This window comes from Eschrichtius robustus, chromosome 15 (genome assembly GCF_028021215.1).
Source record: "Eschrichtius robustus isolate mEscRob2 chromosome 15, mEscRob2.pri, whole genome shotgun sequence".
Taxonomy (NCBI): domain Eukaryota; kingdom Metazoa; phylum Chordata; class Mammalia; order Artiodactyla; family Eschrichtiidae; genus Eschrichtius; species Eschrichtius robustus.
The window spans coordinates 47,151,621-47,165,115 of NC_090838.1; the positions used below are offsets into that span (position 1 = coordinate 47,151,621).

Consider the following 13,495-nt stretch of genomic DNA (forward strand, 5'->3'; position numbering starts at 1 on the left):
AAATTATTTTCTACATCTCCCCTCCCCTCAACTTTTCATAATGCCTTACTTAAGAAGGCACTAACATCCATTCTTCACCCAAGTAAAAAACTTGATAATCATCCTAGACACACCCCTCTTGTGCTCCATACCAAACTTGTAACCAAGTCCCACCACGTCAGCATTATCTCTCTTTCATATCCTTTCTACATCAGTGCGGTTTCTATCTCTGTTCTGGACCTCATCAGCACCAACATCAGTCCTTCTAAAATGCAAATGCAAATGCTATCTGTTTCAATTCCTCCAATGTTCTGTAACCTATACCTATGTTTTTCAAGCTGGAGTAAACTAGTGAGTGAAACCTTTTAAAGAAACGAATTATCAAGAATCTCTGAGGATCTGTCCGTAGACATCCTAAGAGTCAAAGACCCCCGTTTGAAAAAATGGCTTAAGAAACTAACTTAGTCTATGAAAAAAAAATCTTTCAATTGTGAATTATCACTGCAAAAGAAATTTATTATTATTACCCCTTAAAGAAGAATTTAAATTACTGACATGAAAACACAAACATTAAAATTCCTGGGGACTTCCCTGGTGGGAGGGACTTCCCTGGTGGCGCAGTGGTTAAGAATCCGCCTGCCAATGCAGGGGACATGGGTTCAATCCCTGGTCCGGGAAGATCGCACATGCTGTGGAGCAACTAAGCCCGTGCACCACAACTACTGAGCCTGCGCTCTAGAGCCCGCGAGCCACAACTGCTGAGCCCGCGAGCCACAACTGCTGAGCCCGCATGCCACAACTACTGAAGCCCGTGCGCCTAGAGCCCATGCTGTGCAACAAGAGGAGCCACCACAAAGAGAAGCCCGTGCACCACAACAAAGAGTAACCCCCGCTTGCCACAACTAGAGAAAGCCTGTGTGCAGCAACAAAGACCCAACACAGCCAAAAATAAAAAATATTTTTAAAATAAAAATTCCTAAAGACTCCCAAGAACACCTGTGGACCCAATTAAAGAAACACTAGTTAAGATGGTTAATTTTATGTGTTAACTTGGCTGGACCACAGTGCCCAGATATTTGGTCAAATGTTATTCTGGATGTTCTGTGAAGGTGTTTTCTGGACAAGATTAACATTTAAATCAATGGATTTTAAGTAAAGTGGATTACCCTCCATAATGTGGATGGGCCTTATCCAACCATTTGAAGGCCTTAATGGAACAAAGACTGACCTTCTGCTAGAAAATTGCCTTTGAACTCAGTGCATTTCTTCCCTGAGTTCACGCAGGCCCACTCCATTAGATTTTGGACTAAGCCTCCACAATCTCATGAGCCAATTCTTTAAAATAAATCTAACTCTCTCTGTCTCTCCCTCTCTACACACACACACATCTTGTTGGTTCTGTTTCTCTGGAGAGGACCTGAATGAATATACATCTCTACGGGAAAAAACTCAATCTTCCAACATGGTATCTTAAGGACAGCTTCCCACTCTCTACCTCTTCAAATTCATTTCCCATGTGCAAAAAGCATACAATCTCTGCTTTGGCCATACAAAATATCCTACAGTTCCCCGATTCCTCCATTTTTATTCACATTTTCATGCTTCTTTTCATGCTATTTTCTTTACTTAAAATGTCCTTCCTCCTACTCCCACTATTTGTGTCTCCTATTCACCCGATTGCTCCTACTCAACTTTCATGTCCCAATTCAAATTTTTCTCCTCCAAGAAGCCTTTCCACCATGTAAATAATCACCTCTCTCTTTGTGCCAACACTGTACCAAGAACATAATTCCACTACATAGCACATATGTCACACTGCAATTTGTTTACAAGCTTGTCTCCCTTACTAGTGGGCAAAGACCATGTCTTACTCGGCATCACATCCCCAGCACCTAGCAGACAGTTTGCCATATAGACTTTGTTGTATAGTAAGCACTCAGAAACTATTAAATGAATGAACTGATCTTTGAGTGAGCCATCCCTTCATTCTTCTCACTAGGTACTGTATCTATAGATCGCGGCAAAAGAGATCTCTGCCCTGAGCCCCACTCTGGCCTTCCTCAGGATATGCCCCTCACTACTGGGCAAGAAGTCCTTGAAAACAAGAGGACATACCCATACACTCCCCCTTCTTGATGACACTCCATTTACTGGAACTATGGAATTTCTTGTTTAAATACCTCTAACCCAACTTCAGGACCTGCGCAGGCCTCTTTCCCAGATCTGTCCTTGGGATGGACTATGCTACAGATGTGTACATCCTTGGGCCAAGGAGCAGCTGTTTGGAGTAGGGAGTACAAGAGCCTGGACCTCATGCATGCATGCAAGATGTCCACAGGCATGCACAGAGGACCTCTTTGTGGTGTCAGACAGAGAGCCAGGGATGGGGACAGGAGGTTGGGATCCACCTCTTCTGATACAAAACTGTGACTTTATGAATTCTAAATTCCACAAATTCTTTATTTGAATTTTAACTGTAAGGCTGTGGACAAAAATCTCAATATGTTGAACATCATCAAGAAAGTTATGGGAAACCAAACTGAAGGCTCTGTATATTCTAATACCATACAAAACCAGGGACTATGACATTGTTCTTACCACCTCACCTCAGCAAGACATAACATAGGTGGGGAAAAGATCCAATGAAGGTAATTAAAATAAATAAGGGGACAGAGGGAAAACAAAAGAAAGAAGGAGAAATAGAAGACAAACTAAAAAGGAAAACAAACGAAATTCTACAATACTAAAACTAGAGAGTATCCTCAGAATTTTGAAAATTAATAAAATTATAAAACATCTTCATTCATTCCTTTGACATTTACTGAAAACTTATGACGTACCAAATCTATGCTAGGTGCTGGTGATACATGCCAGACACTATTCTAAGTGCTGGTGATTCATAACATAAAATCTCTAGCCTCCAAATGCTAACTCTCTAGTAATAATACCACTTTAACAATTTAGTAAAAAGGTAGATAAGGGATCATAGGGGAGAGAGCAATTAACTCTGCCAAGGGACTTCACAGGGTATTAAAGGATGAGGAAGAATTTGCTAGGCAAAAAAAGGGGAAAGGGCAGTCTAGGGGAAAATAATTATTTTAATAGAAGTGAAAGATATCAACAGCTAACATTTATTGAGCACTTGCTATATGCTAAGCACTGTGCACAAATCATTCTATTTGATTCTTATAATAACCCTGTGATTCTCTTTTTATCCTGTTTATAAATGAGAAAATTGAGAAGTGAGATGACACCAATAGAGATCACACAAAACGAAGCTGTGAAAGATCATGACTTGTTTGAGGACACATAAATATCAGTAGGTAGGTATGGTATAGCACAGGATAATAATAATGACAAAAACTAGCACTGGGGATACAGTGGTCAACAAAACAGAAAACAGATACTCTCCCTGCCTTAGGAGAGATTATGTCTGCTCCAGGAAGGAAACATTATCTCCCATCTTAGAGATGTAGGAACTGAGATTTAGAGATGTCAAGTAAATTGTTTAAGGTCACACACCGTGTGTGTGTGTGTGTGTGAGAAATGAAACCAACTCCATCTAATTCAAAGCCCAAATTCATTCCACTTTACCAGACAGCCTCTCTATTATTCATTCATTCAAGATAAGTGTATCAAGAACCTACTGTGTGTCAAGCACTGTGTTTGGAACAGAGAGATAAAAGATAAAGTCCTTGGCTTCAAGAAACTCACAGGTTAGTCAGTAGAGTCTACCTAACCAAGAACTGATATTACCAAGGTACATATAGGGTCCTATAGAAGCACAAGGAGGAGTACTATGCCTAGGATGAGCCAGGGAATGGCAGCGAAGTTAAAGAAAGCAATAGTAAGAAGGTGAAAGAGTGTTCTAAGGAAGGGAAGAGTGTCTAGAAAGGCACTGAGACATATGAGAACACAGCTTGTCTTTGGGAACTCTAAGTTTGCTCAATCTTAGGCTATGCACTGAGGATTGGTACCATGCAAAGATGAAAATAGAGAATTAGGGAGCAGCCAGACCTCAAAGGAGTCTAGACACTCAAGTAATGAGCTTACTCTGAGGGCAGAAGAAAGCTACTGAGCCATCTTAAAGGTAGGAGTGACATGATAAAATCTGTGTTTTAGAAAATTTCACGTGATCACAGATGAGGAGACAACCTGAAGGAGGGCAAGCCAAGGGTAAGAAAATCGGTCAGGGGCTACTGCATTAATCCCAAAGTCAGGGACACATCTGAGAAATGTTTGGGAGGTAAATCACAAAACCTGGTAGTAAGACAGCAACTCTGATTACATCATGAGTGTGTTATTAAAGAAGCAAAACAGGGACTTTCCTGGCAGTCCAGTGATTAAGACTCTGGGCTTCCAATGCAGAGGGCGCAGGTTCGATCCCTGGTTGGGGATCTAAGATCTCACATGCCGCGTGGCATGGCAAAAAAAAAAAGAAAAAGTGAAACAAAACTAAACAAAAATTGTATGAGAGAGACCATACCAAAATTCAGAGTTAATGCCATACCTGGTAAGACAACTTATATATTTTATAAGTCACGCTGGGGTTATTATAGTCATAAAGTTAGCACAATCTATTTTTGAATCTTAAGTACTGAAAGAATGAAGGAAGATTTCTCAGTCAACTTCCTCTATTCAATGGCTCCTTTAGGTACACTTTATGAAGCTGTTTCTCAGGAAATACTTAAGCAGAAGTTGGATGACCATGTGTCATATAAGAATGATTTTCATAGATGATTTCTAAAGTCCCTTCAAATTCAAGGTTCTAAACGAAGAAATGCCATAACAAGTATATCACAATTACTACATTATTCAAGTAGAGATTTCTATAGCTGTCTAATGGGGTTGAATCATAGAAAGTAATTCCAAATATTGTTCTGATACTATTAACAATTTTTCCCTACTTAAAACTATAACATATCCATATTTTCAACTGCTTAGGTAATATGACTAGGATTATGAAATCAACTACAATGTCACAAATTCCTTAAAAATTCATAGCAAGTAATACTCTACATTGGTTGCAAAACTGCATGACATCTCAAACAGGAAAATGATTATTTCCCCTTCACTGTCACCAAGCCCTATGTCTGATAACTAGCACTGAGGAAAAAAGATTTCATTTGGTTGAAGTAGGAAAATGCCCTGCAGCATGCAGAAGAGCTGGCCCATCATTCCAGATCTCTAAATAGCTTCCTCTTCCCATTAGTTAAAGAGAACTGATGCCATGTCACAAGCTTTTACAGAGATTCTTTGATTCAGGAGCTACTCAATGAAATCCAGGATTCATCTCTGAATACACTGAATCCCAAATCAGTGAACAGACTCTGAAATTATAAGGCAGAGTCATAAACTGGCACGAAGAAGTCAGCTCTTTACTTTCAAATTCTAGGTCAAAAATAGCAAATCCAGAGTCACTAAACTAACCAATATTCTTACTCTTAAAAAACTCTTTAGACGAAAAAAAATTCTACCATAAGGATCCTAAACAAAATTCTACGTCATATCTGAAAGCAGGAACACAAGACTGGCAGGGCAAAAATGTAATTATAAGTATATAAACAGATTTCTACTTCTAGCCAACATGAAATAAAAGGAACCAAATTTACCCTCCTGCCTGAAACAACTGGGAAAAAAAAAAGACAAAACATATGAAGCGTTTTTCAAAACAGTGGTCATCAGGCAACAAAGGACAGTAGATCCCTGATAAGGGGTAAACATACAAGATAAGTCCTACAATTGCCCCAGTTTATTGCCTTGAAAGAGTTTCTAGGCCACAGAACAGGAATGGGGAACCTATGCAGAGCACACACAGTGGTCTCCCTGAGTTGACGAGACAGAACTTAGTATGGAGACAGCAAGGTGACTGTCATATACAAAGCAGAGTACCTAAGACAGAGCTGCACAGAAAGATCCAGAGATCTACACAGGGTAACCCTCAAGTCTTCAGCTGAGTACTTGTAAGTATATACGTGTGAGGAAAGTACACACGGACAGTGAAAGAACCACCAAAAAGGATTACAGGGACACCACCCAGAGCTCACACAGGTCTGGGAATAGTTCCTGTTCCCACCAGCCAGAGTACTCAAGAAGGGTTTTGCCTCAACAGTGCAACAAAGCAAAGTGGTACTGCCTAACACAACTTAAAAGCAAGATCTGAAAAGATCACTGTTTCCAAGTAACAACTGCATTCCAGAACAAAGCTCAAGAATATTTTTAATGGGATACAAAAATATCCTGCACCCAATACAAAGTAAATTTTCAAATGTCTGGCATCTAATAAACAATTACCAGGTATGCAAAAGCAAGAAAACACAATCCATAATGAGGAAAAAAATCAATCAAAACCAATCAAGAAATGGCACAGCGCTTCCCTGGTGGCGCAGTGGTTGAGAATCTGCCTGCCAATGCAGGGGACATGGGTTCGAGCCCTGGTCTGGGAAGATCCCACATGCCGCGGAGCAACTGGGCCCGTGAGCCACAATTACGGAGCCTGCGCGTCTGGAGCCTGTGCTCCACAGCAAGAGAGGCCGCGATAGTGAGAGGCGCGGCGCGCGCACCGCGATGAAGAGTGGCCCCCGCTTGCCACAACTAGAGAAAGCCCTCGCACAGAAACGAAGACCCAACACAGCCAAAAATAAATATAAAAATAAATTAAAAAAAAAAAAGAAATGGCACAGACAGTACAAGTAAACATGAACTTTAAGCCAGTTATTATTGTATTCTACATGTTCAAGAAGCTACAGAAAAGACAAAGCATGAAATCTATACACATGCAAGATATAAAAAAGACTGAATTTTTAGAGATGAAACTACAGTATCTGAAATGAAAAATACACTGGATGGGATTAACAGCAGATTAAACATTACAGAAAAAAAGATTAATGAATTTAGCAAGATTATCCAAAGTGAAACAGAGAAAAAAAGACTGAAAAAAAAATTGAATGGTATATCAGTGAACATCGAGCAGCCTGATATACATATAATTGGACTTCCAAAAGGAGGAAAGGAGGCAAAGAAAGGATATATATTTAAAGAAATAATGGCCAAAATTTTTCCAAATTTGATAAAAACTACAAAACCACAGATCCAAGAAGGTCAATGAACTCCAACCACAAGAAACATGAAGAAAAATACACATGCTGCATTTACAAACGGTTCTCGCTCACAAATTCTACAACCAAATGTAATCTAGAAATTACTCAGACTGAAGCTAACTTTTAGGTTAACTTACTGGGTACAATTTCAACTGACAATTTAATAGAGTATATTAAATCAAACATTAATTTGAGCAAAGTGCTTAATAGAAATCTTAATGATTTCAAAATTAGTAAAATATAGCTTTTAAAACAATGTGTATTTTGTTGCCCTATTTGGTAAATAATTAGGTAATTTGTGTTGATCTTATTTTAGAAAGATAGTTTTTAAAAAGCTAAAACATACGTCTTCCTTTTTAAAATTTTCTTTTCCTTTAATTTATATAGGTCATTCAGAACAGAATTAGGACACTGAAAAAACTTTTAAAGAAACTGAGAGGTGGAATTGAAAACAGAAGCAGATTTGAGGTTTGGAATGGAGCTGCTCCTCCCGAAAAAACAACCTGGCAACCACTATTTTGGAACACCATTACTTCCAAAATATAGACACATATATATTTTAGGTATAAAGCTGTACCCAAAGTGGAAACAAGCTGAAGTGTCTGTTTTTAGCACCTTGGGTAACAATTTAGGATTCAAAAAAATCTAAGTATTTTTTGGACAAAGAATCATTCAAATAAAAACCATTAAAGGGGAAAACTAAAGTAATGTATTTTCCTATTTTTGTGAGCACACCTGTTTTTTTAGGGTTCAGCATACAAATTCACAATCTTCTGTCTAAAAACAAACAAGAAAAGAGACATAGGGGAACAAGTTCTGAGTATCTACTGTAATGGCTACCCTTCCTGTCATTTGTGTTCCCTAAAATAGAAGTCAGTTTAATTATTCTACCATTTTGCTTGGGAAATAGTGGGATATTTCAAAGATTAAAGATAGTTCCATGGGAGAGCAGCCCAAAATATATTTATTATCCCTGGAAATAATTAATGTCTACATTCCCTTTTCCTTCCTTAAGAAAAAAAATATACATACACGTTCAGATAACATATATTTCTTTGGGTGCCTACACAAATAAAACACTTTTGGAAAACATGTAGTAGTATAATACTTCCCTGTAGGATCAACACATTCATGAAAAATAGCACAAAAATCTCTTTGAGCATATAGACTACGAGTCTCTTTGAGTACACAGACTGATAAGTTTACCAGTGGAACAGTTATTTATGGATTTGACTTATACCTTCTTTTAAGTAGAAAAATCTAAAAAGAAAACTAATACCAAAAAAAATACAGAATTGATCATTTACATGTTAGGTTATTAGTCTATTAACAGTAGATTTATTCTCTGGTGACAATTATTTATTAATAATGTACTAAATTTCCAAACATATAAAACATAAGAATGTCCTAAAATTGAAAGTTCCAAACTACTCTTGTAATCAGTTTGTATTCAAGACAAATAAGGCTAAATACACATTATTTTGAGCACAACTGTAATATTCACTACCTTGATGTGCTGAGAATGCACATATACTACAATAACTATGATAAAAATGGAGCTTTGATTTCACTGATCCAGCTACCAATATGATTTCGATATTCAATTGCTACCTCAAAATCACTTTCCTACTTAATTTAAACCCAATATCATGAACATAAACGACAAAGATTTGCCTACTAAATCATCAGCCAGTTGTCATCAAGATTTCAACCACCTGCATTTCAAAACTAGCTCTAAGAATACCTTAAAATGATTCCCCAAATATTAATCTACTAATTCACACAATAAATCACCTAATCAGACTTTAGTTATATGCATTTAAAGTACTTCCTACAGCAACAGTCCTCACCAATCAGAACTGTTGTTTGAAATTCTTTCCTCTGAAATCTGTTATTACTTCACCAGTTTCAAATTTTGAGCCATTTATTTTTAGACACAAAGGTTAATAAGAAACATTTCTGCACCAAATGCACATAACTTCACAGTAAAGCCTTTTTCCCCCCTTAGGAAACTACTGTAATTCCCCTCCTCATTTTACCAAATTATCAAAGAGGATACAATGTGGTTTGGATTTCAGCACTGAAGACAATAAGTGACAATACATGATTTGCAGAATGAAAAATTAAAGTTTCACAATTTTAACACGTATAATTACTGGCTTGTGATAAATGGGCTGGGTATGTAAGATTATCACTCCTTTCAAGGTCCAATTCTTAAACCACCTGAATTTTTCTCGCCAAAAAACTAAATTAGGATCTTAAAACATAAAGCCTCTAAGTTCACAGTATGCAAGTTTAAAAAAAAAAGTTGCCTAGAAGAAAAAAAGAAAGAACACTTACATTTGGAGCATGACTTGGTTCAAGAACACCCCATCCACCAAAGCCACATATTCATCCAGGTTGGTCCCATTTCCTGCAGCCAGAGGTCCAAACGTTTTAACCTAGAACAGAATGATGATCATCACGACACGAACGCCCACCTCCATCTCTGCAGCCACAAATAATGCAGCAAAATATACAATAAATAACACCCCACTTACCCAAGTGACCAAAGGGCTGGTCATGAACTGCTCCAGAAGGGGAGTAAAAATCTCGTTCTCCATTTTACAGAGAATGTACTTGAAAAAAGGAACTACCACAAAAATAACCCTAGGGAATTGGTCACTAAACGTCGAAGAAGTAAGTAGAAATCAATGAAAGTCCATTTTGGCACTGGAAGAAAATCCCATCGTGGAGGGGAGAAAAACTCTCCCTCCTCAAAAAACACCCCAGAGGGAAACGAGCCGAAATCCCGAGAAGTGGCTCCGACAGCAGCCACGAGCAGCAGCCTGCCCTGGAAATGTCTGTACCGGGCGAGGAGGGGCAGAGAAAAGGCATCTGGAGGAGGAGGAGGAGGAAGGGAGAAGGGGTTGGAGCAGCAAGACAAAAAGCCCGTCAAGGTTGCCCAGCTCCTGGAGGAGCCAGACCAGCGAGGCTGCCCCCAATGAATTAATCCACCGTGGGCTAAATGAAATCCCACGTTAGATACCACGTTAAGGGTTGCGAGCGGCCGTCAGACTTGACCTCTGCGTTCCGCTCCACACGTTTCACCCACCAGTGGGCATGGAGCCGCTTTGACCCGCGGAGCCTCCCCTGCCCGCAGCCCCTCACCAACGACAGGCAGGGCTCGCCCCTTCCCACCGACCGCACACCATCCCTCCGCCGACCCCGAGCCTCGCCGCCTGCCCCCTTCCCCTCCCAGGGGGTGGGGGCTTGAATGTGTGTCCCTAACCCCCCAGTTTCCCGAGCCCCGCCAGCCTTTTCAGTGCGCCTCAGGGAAGCCCTGGCAGAAAATCACCGCCGCGTTACAGCCTCCTTCTCCGCCCTCTCCGGAGGAGCCAGAGTAACGGCCTCAGAACCGCATTGCCGCATCACACCCCGCTCCCCGCCGCCCAACCAGCGCCTCCAGCCCGCCGTCAAAGGGGCGCGCTGCTCCCTCCGCGCCCATATCCTTCCGCCGACTCCCCGCCCCTCCCGCGCAGCAGCCTCTGGATTGTGGGAGAAGAAAACCGCTGCATGAGCGCGCTCCCCAGCGCGCGCGCCCCTGGGCCGGCCCCGCCGCCGCCCAGATCTTGGCGGTGGGCGAGGCGTGGACGCGCGCTCGCTGCGGCTGCTTCGGTGGCCCGCGACTCGCTCGCGCCCCGGACTATTGCCAGGGCCTGGGGGGCGGGGATAGGGAAAGGAGAGGAAGGGGTCTGTCTGCTCCCTTGCTCATGCCTAATTATGGTTTATTTCCTCCCCGAGTGCCTTCTTTGATGTGTGAAGGAAAGGGAACGAAATCCCTCTCTTTTAAACATGAGGGATGCAGACAGCCTTTTTCGGACAGTTTGATCTGTTGAGCATGCTTTCGCCAGAGAAGCGGAGTAGGAAAACTCACTGCAGTAAATAGCAAAGGAGGGACTTGGGCCGCAAACTCGTGTTTTCCTTTTTGTCTTCTTCTCCTTTAAAAAATCCAGTCCATGAAAGCATGCATGTTCTTCAAAGTTGCAAGTGAATGTAGTAGGATTTTAAACAACCAAAGCTGTCTTTCAACTTGTTGGTGTTCCCTAACTGGAGCAAACGTGATTCAGACATTGTTGTTTGACTATTTGGTGATTGAAAAAAATCCAAACAAAATCAAGAGCTACTAAGAGGAAACATTTGGAAGTCATCCAAGTTGGGTGACAAATAAACAGATTACATATTTGTCATAAATCTCAATGCTGTGCACGACTAGAACCATCAAAGTAATTTTAACAGTTCCCCAGCAAAATCAAATGTTACTCCTCCTCATTTTGGAAGGAAAATAAAAACCTTTTCCCTGGGACAGAATGACATGCAAAACAAATTTTTTTTGAGAAAATATAGTATTATAGTTTTACAATGTGTGCTGCTTACATTTACATCTACTTTGAGTACTTATATTTTAAGTTAGCAGTAGAACTGTTTTTGTCGGACTTACCCGGTGGCACAGTGGTTAAGAATCCGCCCGCCAGTCCGGGGGACACAGGTTCGAGCCCTGGTCCGGGAAAAATCCCACATGCCGCAGAGCAACTAAGCCCGTGTGCCACAACTACTGAGCCTGTGCTCTAGAGCCTGCGAGCCACAACTTCTGAGCCTGCGTGTCACAACTACTGAAGCCCACACGCCTAGAGCCCGTGCTCCGCAACAAGAGAAGCCACCTCAATGAGAAGCCCATGCACTGCAATGAAGAGTAACCCCCCGCTAGCCGCATTTAGAGATAGCCCTCACGCAACAATAAAGACCCAACGCAGCCAAAAATAACAAAAAAAAAAAAAATGTTTTTATCATAACACTGAATTAAGAACAGCACAATTTCTTAATTAGGTTGTTGAGAGCCTGGGTTCTAGAGTCTTCTGCGGGATTCAAATCCAGGCTCTGATACTTACCAGCTGTGTGAGCCTAGGCAAGTCTCTCAACCTCTCTGCACTTCACTTTCTTCATGTGTAAAGCAGAGTTAAATTAATAGAGTTAAATTAAATGGCAACCTATAGTAAGTGCTTTATAAATGTTATCAGTGTTGTTTTCATCATTATTCCCCTCAAATTAAGAATCTTGAGGAAAAAACTTGAAATGTAACCTCTCTTACTTCGGTTGCAGGAGAAGGCCTCTTGCTTTGGAGAACAGAGAAATCATCTTAATTAAAATTAGGATGCATTCATGTGGCACTTTGCTAGGTGGTATACAGAGTAGAATCTTGTATTGCCCTGGCCAGTACACAAGCCTTGGGTCATCCTGGTTGCTAGCAATTTTTTTCCTTCTGCTCTTGATGACTCTTTCTTAATCACAATCCTTTATTTGGAAACACGGATGAAGAGTGAACAGGCACCAAGAAGGAAGCATTGCTTTCAGAAACAGCCCAATGCCTGACATGTCCACTTTTCTTTGTAATCCCTCAGAAGCTTCGCTAAACAACATGGAAGTGTTCATTGCCTATAACGTGATTTATCTTAAGACAGACCAACCTGCTTCATTCATAAATGAAAAACCCATAAAGTTTAACACCAACTATGAGTTAAGGGCATTTTGGACAGTAATGACTGAGGGGTTAGCACAGGAGATGTATAAGATACATTGTTTATCCTCTTTACATTTAGTAGCTAGACCTCACAGAAATCTGGATTCCCCTTTAGAACCAGATGGCCCCAGATGCTTCCTGGTCTATCTTTAGGTTTTACACACGCGCGCGCGCGCACACACACACACACACACACATACGCAACAAAGAAACATGAGGAGTTAATTGTAAAAACAGGAAGCTTTAGACCAGACTGAGGTCTGGAGTAACTTATTTGAAAACCTACCAATTCACAATTCTCTAGTTTAATAGCAGCCTTAGAAATGCCTCATAATATCTCAAGAGTACAATCAGGAAACTTCTCTGTCTGGCAAAAGACGATTGTACATTATGCACAATTTAATGGTCTTTGAATTGCAACATCCTGTAAGATTAAATCCAAAAGTTTCTTCCTATCCTCCTTTCACTTAGGAAGAGATTTCTCAAGGTTTCTTCAAGGTACTCCTGTTTTGTGCTTTGCAATTATTTGTCCTGAATTCATCCCTTCTTAGAATGTTAAATTCCCGAGGAAAGGACTTTGGAAAAATCATACCCAACTGGTTAGGGTCTAACTTATTAGCTCTACTCTCTTCTATTCAGAAATTAAATGGTTGAAATGGACCATGATCCCACTTAGGAATCACTAGAGAAAAATTCTCTCTGTGTATTATAATTGAGGCTTCCCCTGCAGGTTACACATACATAACACTACCCATATACCAAAAGCACCCATGTTTACCTCCATCTTGATTTACACTATAGGAAGTGATAAACTCACCCTGAACCAGGCTCCTTGGTGACAAATATTTGCAAAGCTGAT

At 40.5% G+C, this 13,495-nt stretch overlaps 1 protein-coding gene across 6 annotated transcripts in view; it reads right to left on the bottom strand.

Moving 5' to 3' along the window:
* The window catches only part of CCDC88A (coiled-coil domain containing 88A), a 126,087-nt gene extending 115,592 nt beyond the window's left edge, over positions 1-10,495 (bottom strand). For all 6 annotated transcript variants that reach the window (XM_068563961.1, XM_068563962.1, XM_068563960.1 and 3 more), the window contains exons 1-2: positions 9,620-10,495; positions 9,420-9,520 (exon numbers count right to left, since the gene is read on the bottom strand). In XM_068563961.1, the coding sequence (XP_068420062.1) occupies positions 9,420-9,520; positions 9,620-9,682 (164 nt within the window). In that variant the 5' untranslated portion in view covers positions 9,683-10,495. The remainder of the gene's footprint in view (positions 1-9,419; positions 9,521-9,619) is intronic.
* Positions 10,496-13,495: the final 3,000 nt, after the last annotated feature.